This window comes from Rosa chinensis, chromosome 6 (assembly GCF_002994745.2).
Source record: "Rosa chinensis cultivar Old Blush chromosome 6, RchiOBHm-V2, whole genome shotgun sequence".
Lineage (NCBI taxonomy): Eukaryota > Viridiplantae > Streptophyta > Magnoliopsida > Rosales > Rosaceae > Rosa > Rosa chinensis.
In genome coordinates this window covers 48,067,708-48,087,627 of record NC_037093.1, presented here as the reverse complement: position 1 = coordinate 48,087,627, position 19,920 = coordinate 48,067,708, and the positions used below count along the sequence as shown (strand labels likewise).

The window sequence follows — 19,920 nt, the reverse complement described above, 5'->3', positions numbered from 1 at the left end:
CCGCAAAATTCCTTTTACACCTCCATTTCCAAATAAACAGCAACAGAAAATGAAGAGAATACTCCATTGCAGACATTGAACTTTGCAGGATCCTTGCTTAATATCAGCAGCAACCTTCCCGAGCTAAATAAAAAGTATCTGCCATTCTTTGAACAATCACACCAAGTGAACTGAAGTCTCCTGCTGGACCCCCACATAACGACAACAAGGGTCAGAAACAAATTTCTTTTCCATCCGTGCTCATGGGGGGGGGGGGGGGGGGGCGTAAAAGGTGAAAGGATATCAGAAAACAGCAGAGGGCTGTTGATTGGCAGAATTTCTCCGTGAAAAACCATTTCAAGTTTGAGTCCATATAACTTTATCAGCATCCCCATTGTAAGACCTCCGAAATACAGGTACACAAGCCTGAAGCATAACCAAATCCCAACCAGTATCATTCCAAAACTCCTGCACAAGACCATCTCTTTCAATACAACTAGGGTCAGTAGCTAAACTGCTCACATCCAGATCAATTGCCAACCCAGAATCTGACAGAAGAATCCAATAATTTGAATGCAAATTTTATGTATATTATCCAATGAATTGAATGTTCATTCTATAAATATTATCGGTATCATACAACTTCCAGATGAGGTGTTACCGATACATAACCTTCTTCTTTTTATTGGCTAGGAATTTTTCTTGTTACATTTGAATCAATGTCCGCACAACCTGCACTTCTGAGTAAAAAAACAAGCAACCAATCTAGTAAATTCTCTCAGCGGTGGATACAAGACGAAGGAAGACAACAATGACTGTTATGTTGTCTTTGCTGCCACGCTCGGCAGCTTCTGTTGCCAATCGCTTAGAGCACATTCCAGGCTCTTTCACAGTGTCCTTGATTATGCTTATAACCTCTGCATTGCTCATGACATCCCACAGTCCATCACTTGCCATAACCAAATACTCATCTTCTGCTGATAGAATAGTCTCACTTATCTCAGGTTCTGCAGTTACAGCAGGCTTTAGATCATCATCACCTATGGAACGAGTGACCTGAAGAGCAGCTAGGCCAACCCGCCAATCATCGACTTGCCATTTTACTTGTCCTCCTGCATTAATAACCCGCTCTCTCTCCTCAAGACAGCTTGCAACGTGATCCTTGCTTAGGAGAACAGGGATGCCAGCCCGACACAATATCGTCCTGCAATCACCAGCATTGGCTACAAAAAGCTTGTTTTTAACAATAAGAGCAGCAGCTGCAGTGCAACCAGGATGCCAATCCTTCTGGATGACTCTCTTGGATTTACGACAAAAATCAAGTTCATCTCTAAATGCAACATCTGTCTTGATGAATGCTTCCACTAAAGCATCAGTTGGACTGCTAGTAGAACTTACAGCTTGCAAGAATCTTGGCAAAGCTCGAGCAGAAAATTCGGCAGCGGCTGCACCTCTATGACCATCAAAAATTCCAAAAAAATGGATATCCTCTTCATTATCCATATAGGGCAACAGGAAATGTGTATCCTCCATGGTCTCCCTTCTCCCACATGTAGCAAAGGATCCCCATGAAAGAACTGGACGGTATGCCAAAGGATCATTTGAAGCATCGAGCCAGACGGTCGTACCAGATTTAGTTTCATGAGCTCTTTTGGTGAATTTTTCTGCCCGGCTATACCAATCAACACCTTCTTGATAAACATGATAATTGTTTGCAGCATCTGCGTGCTGATCACCAACAGAATTATGAGCTTCGCCATCGGCAATAGCAGGTTCCTTTATTCTCTTTCTATGTTCCAAAATTGTACCAAGTTCTGCAACTATGGCATCAAACGAAGGTCTGTTTTGAGAAGTTGCATCCCAACACCTCTCTATCAGTGATATTAAAGTTGATGGTACACCAGACTCAGGACCAGCAAGAACCGGTCGCAAACCATCAGACACCACAGCTGCTGTAAGTTTCTGCTCGGTGTAGTTCATCTCTAGCACAGTGTGTGCCTGCGCTTCTGCACGAAGATCGGTATATGGAACAACACCAGTAAGAAGCTCATTGATTGCTATACCAAAACTGTAGACATCTGATTTTTCTGTATGTACTTCCTTCTTTAGTAACTCAGGTGCCATATACAATAGGGTGCCAACCATATTTCTTTTGTGAAAACCACCAGTAGGCTTGCCCAATGACTTCCAGTTTTCAACAGAAACTCCTTTAAGATCTTCCTTGTATTCCGCCAAACCAAAGTCTGCTAAGTGTGGACAAAGATCTTTGTCAAGAAGAATATTTGCCGGTTTCACATCCCTATGCACAATCCCAAGGTTATGCAGATATTGCAAAGCCGATGCTAAATGGACAGCAATCATGAGCACCTGATTGATACTCGGACTCCATTCTTCCACGTGTAATTTCTCGGATAAATTGGGAGGTTCAAAATATTCAAAGAAATACATGTAGTTGGGTGGCTTTGCATGTGCAGCTACCAGTTTTGCCAATCCGGGATGATGCAATTTACATAACAATTGCAACTCCTTGTGGAACTTATCAATGTCTTCAGAAGTAGACAAGATGGGTTTCTTTACAGCAACTTTCTTTCCATCCAAAACTGCTTCATATACAACACTCTCTGCCCCTCGAGCAATAGGTTTGAGGATAGTGTAAGAGGAAGATGGAAGATGTAGAGGAATGGAATTGCTGTGGCAGCAACCTCTAATGCAAGTATTTGGCTCCATAATTTCTAGCCCCATCTCTGACTCTGACTGCCTCTCTCTGGGTGGCAAAGATGAAACTGACAACTTAAGGTAGGAAACACAGGCTTGAAAAGAGTAACGAGTGTTAGTGTACAGGAAGGAGCTCAGGTTATTGGAAGCTTCGGTCCATAACTGGATTCCAAGTGATAGTGTAGCTTCATATCCCTGCAAAATAGATATAAACACATTTGACATAGTACAGTTAGTACTCATGCTCCAATTGACAAGTACAAAATATTGAAAAGCACAATCCTACTTTTTGCACAGTTTGCTATACGACATATTCTATGAAAAAGTTATCTAAAACCTAAGGCCGTTTAAAGATCATATGAAGTTCCAAATAAAGATGCAAAGTGTATATGCTGCAGAAGTTCTGATGCGCCAATTTTGCAATGGCCCAACTCTTTCTTTCATATGAACATGATTGCTTATTTCATTCTTTGAAACTTTAAAATGCCCATTTCATTTCTAATGGCCCTAAACACATTTGAACAATTAAACATCACGACAGTGTTGCAGGTCCCAACAGTTCCTACAGCTGAGTTTCAACTTTGAAGAATCATAACATACTCTACAAAATTGATTTTTCATGTGAGTCCAAAGTCTTAAATACCCATTGACATGTATATAACAACTTTTCAGAATACAGAGACTTCAAAAAATGGAAAGAATGGCACAACTTTAGATTACTGGGTCAGAAAATCAGAACACTTATTGGCAATGCAGACCTCTGGTTTTGAACCTTAAGTTTAACCAATCAATCCTAATTAAAAATCTACAAAAGCATGGAGCTTTTGAAGAGCTCTGTGTGTAAATTCTATGTTGGGAACCAAATCGAATCAAAACTCAGATAATACCCAACTTCAAAAACTAAGCCAATGGTAGACAATATAGAAACTTCAGTAAGCTAAACACAGAATGAATGAGAATTGAAATGGGTTTCCAGGATTGAACTCACCTTGAAATCCCGCTCAGAATTTGAAACGAGCTGATTTTCTCAGTTCTTCTCCTTCTTCTCTACTTGCTTTTCTTTTCTGGATACTACTGAAAGCATGAACTAAATGCGTCCTTATATGGAATCCAAGTGCTGATGTGGCATTTTATTGATCTTTGGATTTAGTGTGTACGACCTATTTAAAACGTTGGTAATTGATCCAATGGAAGCATGCTAGACTAGGGCGGATGTTGCAGGACTTCTCCTGGTAATAGGAGGTCCTTGGTTCGAACTCCAGCTTGTGAAAAATATCTCTTGAGGAGAGGTCATACCGCAGTTGTTCCTGACTCCTGAGTGGTAGCTCACGCGGCCACCATTTAAAAAAAAAAAAAAGAGCAAGTGATTTTTTTTTTTCAAAATACGAAAATAAGAAAGAAAGAGATTATGCCATTTAAAAAAAAAAACGAAAGAGCAAGTGATTTTCTTTTTTCAAAATACGAAAATAAGAAATAAGAAAGAAAGAGATTATGGGAGATTAGCTCTTCTGTGTAACTGCGTTGCCCAATGACATTGTTAAAAAAAATCTAAAAACTCGAAAAAATAGACCGATCATTTGAGAGTTCCCGTCCCTCTTTGTAATCACATCTACACGTAGAGGATTCAAATTTCATTGAGAATTTCTCCTTTTTGTTCTTTTTCTTTTAAGGAATTTATACATGTTCTCAGCACAAAGTTTTAAGTGTGAGACGGTGTTTGGGGGGGGGGGGGGGAACTTTAATACAAGTTAAGGAGAGGCCTATGCAAAAACCGAAATCTTTCGGAGATTTCAAATTATCCCAACTATAATCTTATCCTCGAAAGAAATTGGTTCTACGTGTGAATCCAAGGAAGAATATTGTCCTGTACTATTTTGGAAGCAGTAGTGAGGTTGAAATGAGAAACTGCGTGATACATGCAGTGATGAAGTTGAAATGAGAAACTGCGTGATACATGCAGAAACTGAGCAGTTTCCTAGCAGCTAGCTTCATTGTGCTTGTGCATGACCAGTTTCCTACCCCTTTTTGTTGTATGACCTAATGTCACTTTTTGCATTCTGCAGCTACAACTACTGTTTAATAGTCAAGTCAAGCTTATTCATTATGTATGTGCTTCCTTGTATATTTACATTATTGTAGTAAAATATAACGTAAAAGATTGAGTTTAGAGGAAGAGAGAAAGAGAGGCCAGAATAGAATTGTATTTTCTTTTGTAATAAAATTATATCAATTTATCATTAAACTCAAAGTAAAATAGGTCATTACATATTCTCCTTTTACCAACACGGGGCAGATAAAAAATTTGTGGTGGTACCACAACGAGACATAGATTAGGTTCACTCATTGAGTTCGAGACATATATTATATCGATTTATCATAACACATCGTGTGTTCCTGAGTTCGGAACTGAGTAAGAGCAAAAATAATTTGCACTTCGGCCTAGTGCTCAGATTTTTGTGTGGCTCACAACTTCACACCTTCTGGGTAGGTGATAGATATATGTATTCCAAATTAATCAATCATATAGATTTGGTGTTCATGCATCATGAAGGATTTTTACATGCAATCACATTTTAATAAGCATGAAATTACAGAATTTGAAATAACAAACAAAACAGGATTCATGCTTTATGGTGATTATTGTTCATAAAATCAAGGCTTGATAAACAGAAATTAAAATTAGTACACTCTATGTATAGAAGTGGGATTAGAGTTTAAGTACCAAGTATATTTCAGCCCTCATTGACTAATTATAAGAATGCCCATAAATAATTAACTATTTACAATAATTATGATTAATCAGTAACTAACTAACTATACTACTATACTGAGGAACCCATCCAATGGCAGAGTATAAGATTTTACAAACTAATCCATGCATCATCCTCGTCCTACGATGAAACCCTGAGCCTGATCGAGGCTTAGTACGTAGTTTTATACATACCATATCAAGACTGGAGAATGACAAGTTTTCTCCGTCGTTGAAGCTCGTGAAGCATGGAAACAACTGCAGAATCCATGGAAGTCTTCTTATCGGCTCTAGGATCTCCTGTGCATACAATAGTGCAAGAGTTGGGTATGTGCAAGCTGATTTTTGATTGAAAGCTGCTGAAACCTATTCTCTTTTCAGAACCCTCACCGAATTCAATTGGAGTTCTGCAGGAAGAGGAGTACACTAGTTATTAGCCTAGTAGGAAATCGAACAATGAAAATCACTACACAAAAAGTAAAAAATTTCTTTAAAAAGACCAGCAATTTGATTCATCGGAATTTTGAAATCACCTTGACTTCTGCTCTGTTGTTGTGAATGCAGGCATTGGCCACTGCAATTTCTTACATAGATCAAAGAGAGATTTTCGAGGTTCACCTTTTTTCGTATCGATTGGACCAATAACTGGCAACAAAAACCAAAAGCATGCAAACACGTAAGTACTTGGATGCTTATTTTCATATTTATAGATAATGTATATAATTAATAGGGTACATATATAGTTAAACCTGGGGTTGCAATGTTGTGACTTAAGACTTCATTAGAACAGTCATTGGATTGGGTAGGATCTATTGTTTTTGACTCTGAAGATGATTGAATTGTTGTCATATTCTGCTTTCCATGGTTCATTGGCTCTGAAAAATCTTCATCAGTTAGGTTGCTGCAGTGGTCACTATCCATATCAGAATAATGCTCTCTCCTTTCTATGCTTTTCTGCATGAAGTGATATACTTGGAGTGAGAAAATTGATCAACAAATTTTATTCAGGCACTTAGAAGAGAAGTACCATAATAACTGACCTCGAGCGCCTTCAACACTTGACGAGCTGCCTTATGTTTCGCAGCTTTTCTACTCCGGTCAAAGCCGTTTCCAACCAAAAGAACATCTTCCAGCTGCAAACTTAGTTCCACATTCACTAGTGTATCATCTTTAGTACATGTTTCTTTCACAAAGTACCCAAGTGAATCACATAATTCAGACAGTTTACGTAGCGGATGCAATTGAAGACTAGAAGGGGTCACAATTGGAGACAATATTGGTTTAAAAACCCTCCATACTTCATCAAGATTAAGCTTTGTATCAATTAGTATAGCTCCTGCTATACTTTCCACCATGTCACCAAGAGCCTGTACCAGAAAAATGAATCTCCATTTAGTTTAGTTTTTTGTTAAAAATAGAATGCAGGTGGTTAGAAACTTGGAATATAGACTTGCCTTTGGACACTTAATGTCTTCCACTGAGCTGGTACTGTGCTCAGCTTCTGTAAGCAACCTCTCATACTCGGTTATGTGACTCCGAAGTAACCCAGAGCAATGTTGAAGATGTAGATGAAGGTTTTGTCTAATAGCAGCTTGAGCAAAGTTTTCATTACTAACAGCAGCTGACCGCAAATCAGTCCACACTCCAGGATCAATATCTGTGTGGCTGCGATAGAGATGCTGTGTAGTTAGCAGATCCAACACAGAGTCTCCAAGAAATTCAAGCCTCTGTCCAAGAAGTAAAAATGAGCTATACCATCATGTGACAAAAAAAAAAACTAAAATCTGAAGGGAAGATCAATTGCAACCTGATAACAGTAGCTGGCACCTAGTTTTTGCTGAGAAGCATGTGTGATGGCCTCATGTAACAAGCCCTTGACTGCAAATTCATAGCTAAGCTTCAACTCCAAGTTAGCAAGTTCATTAGTTTTGGGATTGTAGGATCGAAGTGATGCCCTTGTAATGGCTTCATCAGCAAATGAGGGTCCAGTTTCAGAATCAATGCTGAGCCACTTCATCAAATGAAGTGCAGCAAACAATCCTCCACCAACATAATAAGCTCCTATGAGGGCCTCAACACAATCAGCAATGGTTTTTGAGTTCATCCATCTGTGACCTTTATCACAGAATTTTCCAACCTTAACAGCCTTTTCAGTTTGAAATCTACTGTCCAAGGGCACTTCCAAAGTATCCACTCCGCATTGACATGGATCTGGGAATCTAGAAAGCTGCCCTGGAGCAGCCCAACGTCGTGGTTCAAATGCACCGTCTCGTATGTATCCCTGTCAAATGTGATATAAATTCATTCATGTTTCCAGGTGATTGATCAGTCAAGTATTGAAGAACAATATTCATGTCTCAATGTTTAAGTTACAGACTCTAACGCAAGCTCATGCATTATAGGATCTTCCAACAACTTGACATAATTATGGAGAAACTGATTTGTGTCACATGAACAACACTAATATTTCTGCCTGCTTATATTTATATATAAGGTCACATACCTGTAACTTGTTTTTCGTTCCTAGTTTATGCAGGTTTGAGTTGCAAATAGCTCTTGTTCGTCGAGCAGTTAATTGTCCTTCATGTTTCTCGGGATATTTAAGAAAGAGGTAGGAGCTCACAGCATATTTGAGAACTGAATCTCCAAGCAACTCCAAACGCTCCAATGAAAAATTTTCACAGCATCTAAGTGTTGTGAGTGCTTCTAGAATCTGATAACAATTTCGAATTATATTGCAGATAAAAAAATATATACTCTCACTCTATCTGAAGTCAAGTTCTTTGTCTTTCTATAAAGAGTCTCGTTTGGTGCTTTTCAGTTATGAGTGCAGCTCAGGAACAATGGCAGGCACTCGAAGGATTTATTTGGAATTAGAAAAACAAAGAATTGAAATGAACACTTGAACCAAATAACTGAAAACTACTTACCAATGAGCTTGATATATAAAAGTTGCTAGACTGGCCATTGATCTCTTTCCTGATCTGGCTAGCTAACATTAGGGACTCCAGACGACACATTAGTGATGGTAGTAAATAAAATGATTTTAGAACGTCAACTCGAACATCAATACTGACTAAGATTTCGGGTGGCATATGAACATGAGCTTGTTGCTTTTCTTGAACTAGACCATCTGGTGATGACACACCTGATCCAATTAGAAGAAATTAGTCACTATTAAACCATCATGCATGTTAAATAGCTAAATATCATTAGACCAAAAAAGCAAGCAGAAACATGTAACAAACGATCCATGTATAAAACTTAAAAAAACCTTGATCAACAAGCAGGTTATGTGCATTATGACTTTGCTTCAACCGCAATAGAGGATGTCTAGGATACTTGAGTACAATCCCATACCTACAAATGGCTCATGTTTTTATGAAGTTCTATATGTATTTGAGATAAAACAAAATTTCAGAATAACTCCAAAGACATTTTAAAAGATCAATAATCACTGACGTTGTTTTGAAGTACTCAACATAAGTATAATCTGATGAGGCAGTATCAGCATTTTCTTCCAAGGGACTCTCAGCAGAAATGCTACTAACAACTTCAATAACAGAGTAGATTCTTCCTGTGTGAATAGCCAACACTACCATATCTCCAAGATCATTGACATCAATTGAACTATTAGCAAACTGGACTAAATTTTCAGCCTTGCAATCTGTCATGGATGAACCAGTCCTAGAAAGTAATATATTTCCTCTACCGCCTTTGAAATTCTCAAGACCATTGGAATAGTGTTTCCTAAGAAACTCCACCACATTAGCACAGGAACAGATTCCCATCCAATCTATGTTCCAAGATTTCTTATTTGAACTGTCAGATGCCTCAGTCGGTAAAAGTAAATAGCTGTACGATGAGCACCATAGTGATTTTATTTCTGTCTGAAGTAGAAATTTTCTTTCTGTCCCTTTTGCTTCGGATCCAAGAAATAATCTCCCAAACAAACCATTAAAGAAAAATTCCTGAAAGCACATGGCTTCCTTTATCTGGTTCCAAAAATGAAAGATCAGAATTAGAAGAAGTCCTTTCCAAAAGATGGAAGAAACTGCAGCAGGATTTTTGCCAAGTAACTCACCTGATCTGCACTGAGATGCACCTTTCCACATGAAGAAACGTAAGCTTTGACCATCTTTGCAATTAAGTAGAGATCCACTTCAGTATTTCCCACGTCATCATCAAGTTTCATCTCGACTAGTAGTACGAATCCTGAATATGTCTCATCAACATTACAGGAGAACTCAAATTTGTAGGCCTCAAAACTAGCACCATCAACTTTCTCTCCCCAAGTTCCACTTAATGCACGAATGCAAGTCATCCCATGTAACTCTTTCCTTTTTGTAGTTCCTTATAACAAAAATATGTCAAATTGAAAAGCGTCAGTAGATTGAAGATGAGAGATATTTTAAACTCAATATTTGGACATAAAACAATATGTAATCAATCCTACATACCAGCACCTGCAGATAATTCTTTGCTTTTCACAATCACTTCATTATCAAGAGGCACTTCGACAAGTGGGAGAAGATGATCATCCAAAGCACCCATTTGATGCAGGATTTTACAAGCTTCCAAGCATACAAGCTGCTTTGATGAATGACCGTTTCTACTCATAGGACCAACTAGTGTTTGAAATGCCGCATTTGGAGGTAATGTTATTTCACACTGATGCAACCCTTCAAATAGTCTGAAATGAAAAGTTGGCCTTGGAATAAAGTACCTACATTTTGCAGTAAACATTTTGAAAATGTAGAAAACCAAACCTCCTTACCACCCCATGTTAGTAAAGAAAAAATAGATACAAAAAGAGGGGGATGAAGCCAAGACCTCCATAGTAGAACACACCAAACATTAAAGAACAACTAGCTAACGAAAATGAAATTGTGGAAGACCTAAACAGTCACTATTGCAAGTCGAAACAGTGAATGGAGGAGTCACGTCCCACCAAACTAAGCTTTTTAAAGTAGTACCAACTCCTTAAATGAATGAAGACTTGAGGAAAGAGAGAAGACAATGAACTATATCTCCATACCTATCTCCAGGGAGCTTTTCACAGTACCGATATATGAGGCTGACACTAGAGTCTGGAGTAATTGATGCTCCAGTAGCTTCTACATAGTATGCATTTGCATCTTCAAAGTTACAAGCTCTTAAATTGCATCCATCAGGATCTCGATTTCTCGACGTATCTGTCATTGAGTACTCACTCCTGATTATGTCAAAGAGATGGTCTCTTTGCTTCTTGTTGTCCCTATAAATAAATATGTCAAAAACATCATTCTCCCAAACTTGGTAAGTTTTCAGTGACTTTTGTGCACAGAAAGAGAGAGTGGGAAAAAAAAAAACAGAGAGAAGCCTTCACCTTTCAAGCATTATGATATATTGGGAATCATTTTTTCGTGCTCGTCCCCGAGACTGGACATAGCTACGAACTGTCTTGGGAAGATCAAACCGGATCACACAGGAGCAGTTCTGGACATGAATTCCCTCTTCAACTACATCAGTGGCAAATAGTAGATTGACCTAATAACAGAAGAGATCCCTCACTGATTATGTGGTTTTCAAATGACAAAATGTTTCATTCAACTGATTACTATATATAATGTGTAAGATTCGATCGGTACCTTCCCACTGTAAAATGACTCCAAAATTTCCTTCTGCAATTTCGGTGCAAGTGCATCAACTGATGTGGTACTTCCGGTCAAATATGAAGCTGTGAAATTAGATAAACATGGCAGTTTCTTCACATATCTTTGCATTACTTTGGCTGTGACAATTCTCTCTACGAAAATAAGGCACAGAACTTGCCTATCCCTCCTGCAATGGCAAAGCAGGCCCTATAAGTTAACTTGTAACATAAATGTTAAAACTTGACCAGTGAACTATTAGTATAGTAATGTATTACTCAAATGAGTGGAAAATTTGAAGAAGTTCATGTAACTTCGGAGATATGTATCCCACTTTTTGTGCCTTTATATAGTCTGACTCAAGATCTGTATGAAGTATATAACCTGAGAAATGCGATGCAAATAGTATCAGAAATCAGTATTTTACTACAAACAGAAACTAGACATCATACTGCCCAAAACTAATTTGTATCTTATAGCTGCCTACCTTTTTGAAGAAATTCACTGATCATATTTAAGACTTCATCAAGAAAATATCTGCATTGCAAAGAGCTTTCTCTATAAAATGTGCACTCCTCTTTGACATCAGGGGCATTCTCCAGACAGACTTTCACAGCCTATAAAAGAGGTGTCACTTTGTAGAAGAAACAAATCACAAGTGAAACTAAAGATCAGAAAGTAACTGATTACAGAAATCTTCACTAGATTTTACTTTAATTAGCTAGAGTTCTACTATACCTCATATGCGCATACGATACCAAGATCATCAAGGCAATATAAAATTTTCATGTAGTCATTGGACAACCGCTTTCGTAGCATCTTGATTTTATCATTAATGTCTTCGTACTCACTTTTCTCTGGCCCTTGCAACTTTGACATGATAGAAGCATCAAACTGTATGACCATGCAGTTTAATGGTTATATATATCTTAGTTTCCCCATAAGTAAAATCCAAAGCCAATTAAGACTTACGTTGTTTGAGCAAAAACATGTAAGAAATTCCATTCAATATGATGCAGATCAACTACCTTTGACCATAAAGCTTCCATTTTTGCTTTCAAATCCACAGAGATCAACCATGTCGGGTCATAAAATTTACAAATTTGGACTGCTGAGGGAACATGCTCTTCAATCTCTGTCCTGTCTTCTACTGTATAAACCTGCACCAGCAGACACACATTCATACCAACAATAGCATTGAAATAAATTAATTCTCAGAATTGATGAAAAAATATCATGACATGAAGAAATGTATGTACCTGGGAATCCAAGATGCTTTCAAGTTGTGATATCTGATCCTCACAGTCCGTGGCGGATGAGACACCTGGTATGCATAGAAATTTTGTCTTACAAATTGCACATATACATAACTCTAAAGCCTACCAGAGATTAACAAACTTCATTCTGAAATTCTCATTGAGCCTAGCTAAGAGTCCAGCTGCAGTAAGTGATTAGACCTGGCCAAAGGGTCATAAGCATCTTGAGAATGATGATGCTTTACAGTGTTAAGTATTAAGAACCTTTAACACCTTACCTTTTTTAATGACTGGTGATGCTGTCATTCCAAAAATCTTTGGCTTGTCTCCTGATTTGTGATGAAATTCCTTTTCAAAGAAGGATATTAACATTCAGATGTTTTCAATGAAATTTACAGCAGCTATGTTCTGTATGACTGTGTACCTTCATTATTTTCGTGTAGGGATGATTGCCAGTGGCACGGTGGCATTCATCAAAGACCATCAAGCAAATCATCTCTATCTTCAAAAATGCATTCCGCAAAGCATCCAGGAGAATTTGAGGTGTCATGACCATTATCTACAAAAGAAGAAACATAGCAGTCATCAAGTTTGAATATACTGTATTCTTTGAGAAAAATATTACACGAAATTCTGGCTTTAATAAGCAAAGAATGTTGGCACAGATAGAGAACTAGCTGATCAAAATCGAGGCCTACATTATGTGTATTCACTTCCACCTCCCAATATTCTGGACTCCAGTCATCAACGCCCTTAGCTCCGTAGTATACTCCCACTTCAAGAGTTGTAGACTTTTTTATAACCTCATATTGCTGTTATATAAGGAAAAAAAAACACATATTTCAGCATTTGAATAAAAAGTACCATGCCATGAAACATGCATTTACTCCCCAAATGCCTGAGCATAAAAGCAATGTCTTTCTCGGAATGTAGATAAACTGTAATCATAGGAGAATGTGTACAAAATAGCTAAAAGTTCAGAATTCAATTGAAGTAATTACCTGAATGACAAGATGAACTGTTGGGGCCATGAAAATTATCAACTTCTTGTGGCCAATGGACTTGATGATGTGTTGATCAGCAATGTGTTTGATGAGCATCACAGCAATCATAGTTTTCCCAGAACCAGTTTCCAACACTGCAATTATGTTCTTACGCTTTGCGACTTCGAACACTTTCACTTGATACCTGTACAAAGTGCAAACACACTTTCAGTACTAAATTTTCAAAGCGGTATACAAACCAACAAAAGTGAAAACATGCAGAACTAACCTTCTGGGGACGAAATGCTTGATATCATGGGGAGATTGTGATCCTTCAAGGGAAATGTCAAGAGCAGTGAGACTCATATCGGAGTTGGAGGCGATTTCCAGCTCAAGCTTGGAGCTTTTGATCTTCCAAAGATATGTAGAACTTCCTCCAATAATGTGTGAGTGAGATTCTGTAACAAACAAAAAATGGTTCATTTATATACTGGCACTACTGTTCTCTCAGCTGTATGACTTTGACAATTTCAGTATAATGGCATGGTAAGATGAAATGGATCAAAATTTAAATTATATCCTAAAACAAGAGAAAGAGAGAGCAATATTGTTCAAAAATCAAATGCAACCAACGTGAATTGTGCATGCCACCCAGAAAAAAGAAGCCAAAATGTGTGAGTCAAGGATGCATACACATATATTTATTGTTATTTGTATATATGGTACTGCATATTCTGTTTAATTTTTTATTTTGGGGAAAGAATTCTTGCTGAAAAATGGAATGCATCAAGTATTTTTAAAGAAGAAAAGGAGGAAGAATAATGTCTAATGGTCAAAGTCAAACGAATGAACAAAACAAAGTCATATCATTGTGAAGATGGAAGGTAGTATCTGCATGTTTTGAAATTAAAGAATTTTATATCAAGTTAAGTTAGTCTACTTATACAAAGTAACAAAGAGTCCGTCTTTCTAGTCATAACGATGTATTGGTACATTAATATACCGTAGAATTTTTCTAAGAGCATATCTCGCTCCCACATTGATTCATGTATATTAAATTTTGTAATTTCGCTTTCTGAATCTATTTAATATGAGTCATATTTATGCTTCCTCCCAAAAAAACATCGATTGAGCAAAATGAAATAGAAGAGCAATATACCTTTCTTGTAGAATGTAAATCCGATGATTAACTTAGCACCATACTAGCCGCATCTTTCGGTCTTTCCTTTTCAGTGTTTAGACTCTTAAACACCTTCACTAATGATCTCTCTTCTCAAAATATAATGACAGAAATTGAAGCCACAATTGGTTAGTGCACGACACCAACTTGTCAGTGTTTAGGTCCTATCTAATAGCAAAAATGGTGAGCTCTATAACAGGCGGTCTAATAAAATTAACAATTCTTTTTTTTTTAAATAGATAACTTCATTCATTTATCCATGACTTGTACATCAAATGTTGTCTTACACCAAAAGCATAAATGGTATAAGTAGGGATGACAAAAATCTCCAGCGGGGCAAAGCTCCATTGGATACCCGCCCCTAATGGAGGGAGAATTTGGGGACAAATGGGGAATGGGGATGGGGATCCCCAATCCCCGCTATCTAAGATCGGGGATGGTATTATGATCTCCATCTCCAAACCCGCCCCAATGATATATAATTTATATATATATATATATATATTTTTTAATATAAATCACAAATATATATATATATATATATTTACTACTTTATTTTAATGACTACACTTTTACTTTAATGGTGTTTGAATTTTGCACTCACTGAATTATGATTTATGAATTTAATCATGTTTTAAATTTACTTGTTGTAAATTTTGATTTAAAAAAAGGCAATATGAGAAAAAAATTATTCTATTTTTAAAATTCTTATATGGGATTTGAGGCGGGTTTGGAGGCTTCATCCCCAGTGGGGATGGGGTTTTATTGGGGATTGGGGGGGGGATGGGGGTGGAGAATTACCCCGGGAATGGGGATGGGGATGGTATTGTGATCCCCATCTCCAACCCGCCCCATTGCCATCCCTAGGTATAAGCTACCAAACAAAGGACAGGTGACCCTCACTGCTAACACATGCGCTCACTTATTGAGCCTACATACAAGAGATCAAATCCTCACTAGCCTCTTAATGAAAAGTAAACCTAGTCGCCTAGAGACCTCAATGGGTGTACAACTAGAGAGAACTAAGAAGCCATTCGTAAAAGAATCAATTTCAAATACTTGGCAAGGAGACCCGGGAACCAAAAGCTTCCCTTTGCCCTTATCTCGAGAATCCTCTGTCATTACTACTCTAGAGGATTTGTTAGAGGCACGAAAGTGCGTAGTTCCCTAACAAAATTAGGGAGTAATACTAACCTAGGATTCCCATAACTAAGAGAAGACAAAAGTAAAGTAAACTTAAAAAAAAACACAAGAGGAACCCTATAAGAACCCTCCCTCTAGGCCGAAAACGGAAATTTCTATTTATAACGGTTTCCAAAAAAATATGAAACTTCCAATGACCATAACTTCCACATACAAACTCTGACTTTCGCGTTCCACATATCTACGAACTCGTGTAGACGCGCTCTACGACTTTTGTGAAGGAAGTTTTCGAGAACCCAACAAATAAAAGTCAACCCTATGACCTCTCGAAAATAAAACGTTTCGAGTAATTATTCGTCCGAAATACTTCCGCCTCATCCTCGAACTACGTACTCGTACCAACAACCACTGAATTAATTTCAAAAAATCCTCAAAAAAATAATAACGAATTTCCGGGGTATTACAACTGAGATGTTAACACCTTTCTAAACCCAAAATCTCAAATTGATAACAATGACTCAGTGAGACATCCATATTTCTCTTTATAAATTATCTAAGACTAGCTCATCAACAAGATCCATGTCATACGCTCGAAGGCCGTCTAAAAGCAAATCAAACAAGTCCCACTCAATACTCAGCACTAGACACTCCAGGCGGATCAATCGCCTATCTGCTCTTTTCGGGTCATGATAGTACACAAGGTAGTTATCTTGAACATCTGGGGTGGGGTGCTGACCTATTCCATTGGTCTTATTATTAGCAGATCTTTGACCTAGCCATGCAAAATAAAAACATCTTTTCCACAAATCTCAGGATACACTTTCCCAAGGAAATAGACCAAATCATCGGGGGTGACTCAGTGTACCATAACTGGATTCCGAAGCGAGAACGCCTTGAGGGCTTCATAGACAGCTTCTGGTGGATCCTCCTGGATAGTAGCAGCAGATGCTTTGGGCTGCAGATATAAGACAGAACGCAGGTTAATACAAAGTGATATAAAGCTACTGGAGATATTTTTTTAAGGAACGTATCTTTAAGTTTGTTGATGATGGCTTTCAGTACTTTACTCCTTGAAACATATTAATGTTGGGTTAAAGCTCCTTGATTGAATTGTTTAATCACTTGGTCCTATTAGCATATATAATCTTACAAAAAAATTTTGAAAATAAAAATGATAATAATAACTACGCATGTGAAGATATTAAGGGGGGTGTATTGTATATAGAATTAGTGGAACTTTTTAAGAAATCTATGGAATTTAAAAGTCTGGGTGTATTCAATATAGACTTTCAGCAGTCCATGAAAGTCTTGGGGTATTCGATTAGGATTTTTAAAGACTTTATGAATTCCACCAAAATCTAGGGGTATTCATTTAGGACTTTTAAAAATGAATAAAAATTCAGAGGTATTCAAAATTTCATTCATACTTATAGAATTAGAAAATCAAGGATAATCATGGACTTTGTAGTGTTAACTATACATACCAAATTCCAATAATTTTCTAGTCACCAAACCAAAGATTTGAAAATGTCTATCAAAGTTTTTTTTTTTTTTTTTAATTTATCAAAGTTTTCTCTATGCGCGCAAAGAGGTTGGTTATCTATCATATTTCTTTCTTGTTTCTTCTTATCTTTTCTCTAATCTTTCATGATATCAATATTTTTTGATACCCAACATGTTCATTGTAGAATGTGAATTTTTTTTTTTTGGTTCAATTGTGATACGTGGAACCCTAATAGCAATAAAAAATGATTTATGAAACCCTAAGACCCAAATATTGTGGTCTACCCCTAAAACCTTGAATAGTGTTTCTATGAAATACTGAGTTTTGTCTTATTAATTATTCTCATCGATTTGAATTTATATCATGGTTCAAGGAAAGCTTGAACAATTGAATTTCGATTGATTGATTATAGATCCAGATATTGATCAATATTTCTATGTTATATGTTAATAGGTGAAAACAAAATTGATGAGAATAATTAACCATAAACATCAAGTGATCTATATTGTATCTTTAAGTTGATTGAGAGATTAGAAATGAGAACAAACTAGCTAGACTTATCTCATTTGAGTCAAGTTCTACTAGAAGATACTTGACTATTGAAGAGGCAATGAGTTAGTATCTTGCTCTGCATTTGGATTGCATTGGTTGTGTTTTTTATTTTTTATTTTTATTTATTAGAAAATCTATAGAAGCCATTCATAATAAAGTATATAGATTTTCAAGAATCAATAAAAAGTCTGTTGCTAAAATCAATGGGTTTAAGAAATCAATAGCAGTCGATCAACTTTTTAAAGAGTCTGTGGACTTTTCAAAAAGTCTGTCATTAATTTAAAAAAAATCTGCACAAATCCAAATACAATACACCCTCTTAAATATTAAAGATAAAAATTCATTTGCTATAATGGGATGAATGATTGGTGACACCACTAACCACTTACATATAGAGAATGAATTCGGCAACGAGAATAATATTTTGAATGATTTTTTGGATTAGTATTTCTAAGTATTAGTTTGTTTTGAAAAAATTGTTGTCGGATTATGTTAATGGGACAATAGTTCAAGGTACTACTTTGCAAAATAAATTAAAGCAATATCTCCTCACAATCGATAATTTTTTTTTTTAATAAAAATTACGTTTTCTAAGCTTGCAATCACATTAAAAGATTAGGGTTAAAACTAGAGTAATAGCATGGCCACAACAGAAATGTGATTAGAATGAGAATATATAGAAACTACATTTTGTTGGCTTGCTATCACTTTAAGAGGTAAATGTGCTAGAGTAATGCATAACAGTCACAATACATAATGTGAAGAAAGTTTACTTCGCATGGCTGTGATATTCATTCAAAAGCATATCAAATATATCTGTTACGATCCCCAGGATTGTAACCTTGAAATGACATAGTTGCAAAGTTAAAGAAGTAAAAACTAAGAGAAAACAAAGTAATTAGAAAAGCATATTAGGGTTAGGGTTTAAAAAGAAAAATCAAACTACATTGATGGATCTATTCTACATGAAAATTGATGAACTAGACAATTCATCAAGGATTAGGGTTTGAGGATGGGGTTAGGGTTTCACCTCACATCCAATATGTTTGAAGTGGGTGTGAGGTGAAACTACTTTGATTTATTCTACATGAATATTGATGAATGTGACACGTACCAGATCTAGTACATTTCAGCTCCATGAATATTTATGTATAATAAATCAAGCACCTAAACAAGCTCTGAATGAGGTTTCATCATGTTACCGAATTTGAAATATTGTCATACTAAGTAACCCCAATATGATTGGATAAAATTTTTAGTATCTCATAGGTATTGTGTCGAATATATAAGTAATTTGAATAATATCATGAACTCGAAGTTAATTGAACCAAATACAATATTTTGACATGATTGGTTGCGTCATTTTTTTTTATCTACCATGCTACGTATAATCAATTACAAATTTTAGTGATTGCTATGAAACTCCCCAATCCCGAAATTGGACCAAAGCATTATTACTGCTAATTAAATTAGAAAAGTAAAACAAGTAATACAAGTGAGAAAATGACAAAAGAATCATAAAGATAACAAGAACACCAACTAAAACATGTAAAGTAATCCAAATAATGTTTACAACCTTTTCCTAAACAAAAGACAATGAAAAAAAAAAAAACTTCTACTCTCTAATACTCGCTCCAAATTCCTTTGAAAATAAATCTAAAGTAGGGATGACAATAAGGCAGGTTGGGGATGAGGATCACAATACCATCCCCATCCCCGGGGTCATTCTCTCCCCTCATCCCCAATAAAAATATATTGGGGATTCCCCGTCTCCATCCCCACTGGAGACCAAGCCTCCAAACCCGCCTCAAATCCCCAATAAAAATTTAATAAACACAATAATTTTTTCTCATATTACCTTTTTTAAATTCAAAATCTATAACAACTAAATTTAAAACATGATTAAATTCATAAATCATAATTCAGTGAGTGCAAAAGTCACAATACCATTAAACTAAAAGTGTAGCCATTAAAGTAAAGTAGTAAATGTATATATTTGTGATTTATATTATAAAAAATAAATTAAAATATATGTATATATTATTGGGGCAGATTTGGGGATGAGGATCTCAATACCATCCACACCCCATCCCCAATCTTAGATAGCGGGGATTGGAGATCTTAGATAGCGAGGATTGGGGATTCTCATCCTCATTCCCCATTTGTCCCCGAATTCTCTTCCCATTAGGGGCGGGTATCCAGTGGAGCTCCGCCCTGATGAGGATT

The 19,920-nt window shown here is 36.6% G+C and overlaps 2 protein-coding genes across 2 annotated transcripts; both read right to left on the bottom strand.

The window, feature by feature from the left end:
* Window positions 1-528: 528 nt before the first annotated feature.
* Window positions 529-3,787, bottom strand: LOC112173146 (protein kinase and PP2C-like domain-containing protein). The gene is made up of 2 exons (XM_024310716.2): window positions 3,683-3,787; window positions 529-2,889 (listed from the first exon to the last, which is right to left on the bottom strand). The coding sequence occupies exon 2, from the start codon at window positions 2,719-2,721 to the stop codon at window positions 745-747; it is 1,977 nt and encodes a 658-aa protein (XP_024166484.1). The 5' UTR covers window positions 2,722-2,889; window positions 3,683-3,787; the 3' UTR covers window positions 529-744.
* A 1,855-nt stretch (window positions 3,788-5,642) lies between these two features.
* Window positions 5,643-15,617, bottom strand: LOC112171467 (endoribonuclease Dicer homolog 3). The gene is made up of 26 exons (XM_024308650.2): window positions 15,476-15,617; window positions 13,605-13,773; window positions 13,334-13,520; window positions 13,031-13,144; window positions 12,757-12,891; window positions 12,611-12,680; window positions 12,336-12,400; window positions 12,105-12,236; window positions 11,815-11,970; window positions 11,564-11,693; window positions 11,355-11,460; window positions 11,074-11,266; window positions 10,812-10,972; window positions 10,482-10,700; window positions 9,904-10,169; window positions 9,528-9,796; window positions 8,906-9,438; window positions 8,718-8,803; window positions 8,374-8,591; window positions 7,947-8,156; window positions 7,251-7,724; window positions 6,898-7,170; window positions 6,484-6,810; window positions 6,193-6,397; window positions 5,977-6,088; window positions 5,643-5,850 (listed from the first exon to the last, which is right to left on the bottom strand). Exons 1-26 carry the CDS (start codon window positions 15,615-15,617, stop codon window positions 5,643-5,645), a joined length of 5,160 nt encoding a protein of 1,719 aa, XP_024164418.1.
* Window positions 15,618-19,920: the final 4,303 nt, after the last annotated feature.

What these genes read in the sequence shown, in the direction of transcription:
- LOC112171467 (XM_024308650.2), bottom strand. Translation starts at nt 15,617, where the DNA reads ATGACAGAGGATTCTCGAGATAAGGGCAAAGGGAAGCTTTTGGTTCCC. An exon ending in AGTCATTTTACAGTGGGAAG is followed by an intron (nt 10,973 to 11,073) that starts GTACCGATCGAA and finishes TTCTGTTATTAG; the next exon opens with GTCAATCTACTATTTGCCAC. An exon ending in TCACAACATTGCAACCCCAG is followed by an intron (nt 6,089 to 6,192) that starts GTTTAACTATAT and finishes TTTTGTTGCCAG; the next exon opens with TTATTGGTCCAATCGATACG.
- LOC112173146 (XM_024310716.2), bottom strand. Translation starts at nt 2,721, where the DNA reads ATGGGGCTAGAAATTATGGAGCCAAATACTTGCATTAGAGGTTGCTGC.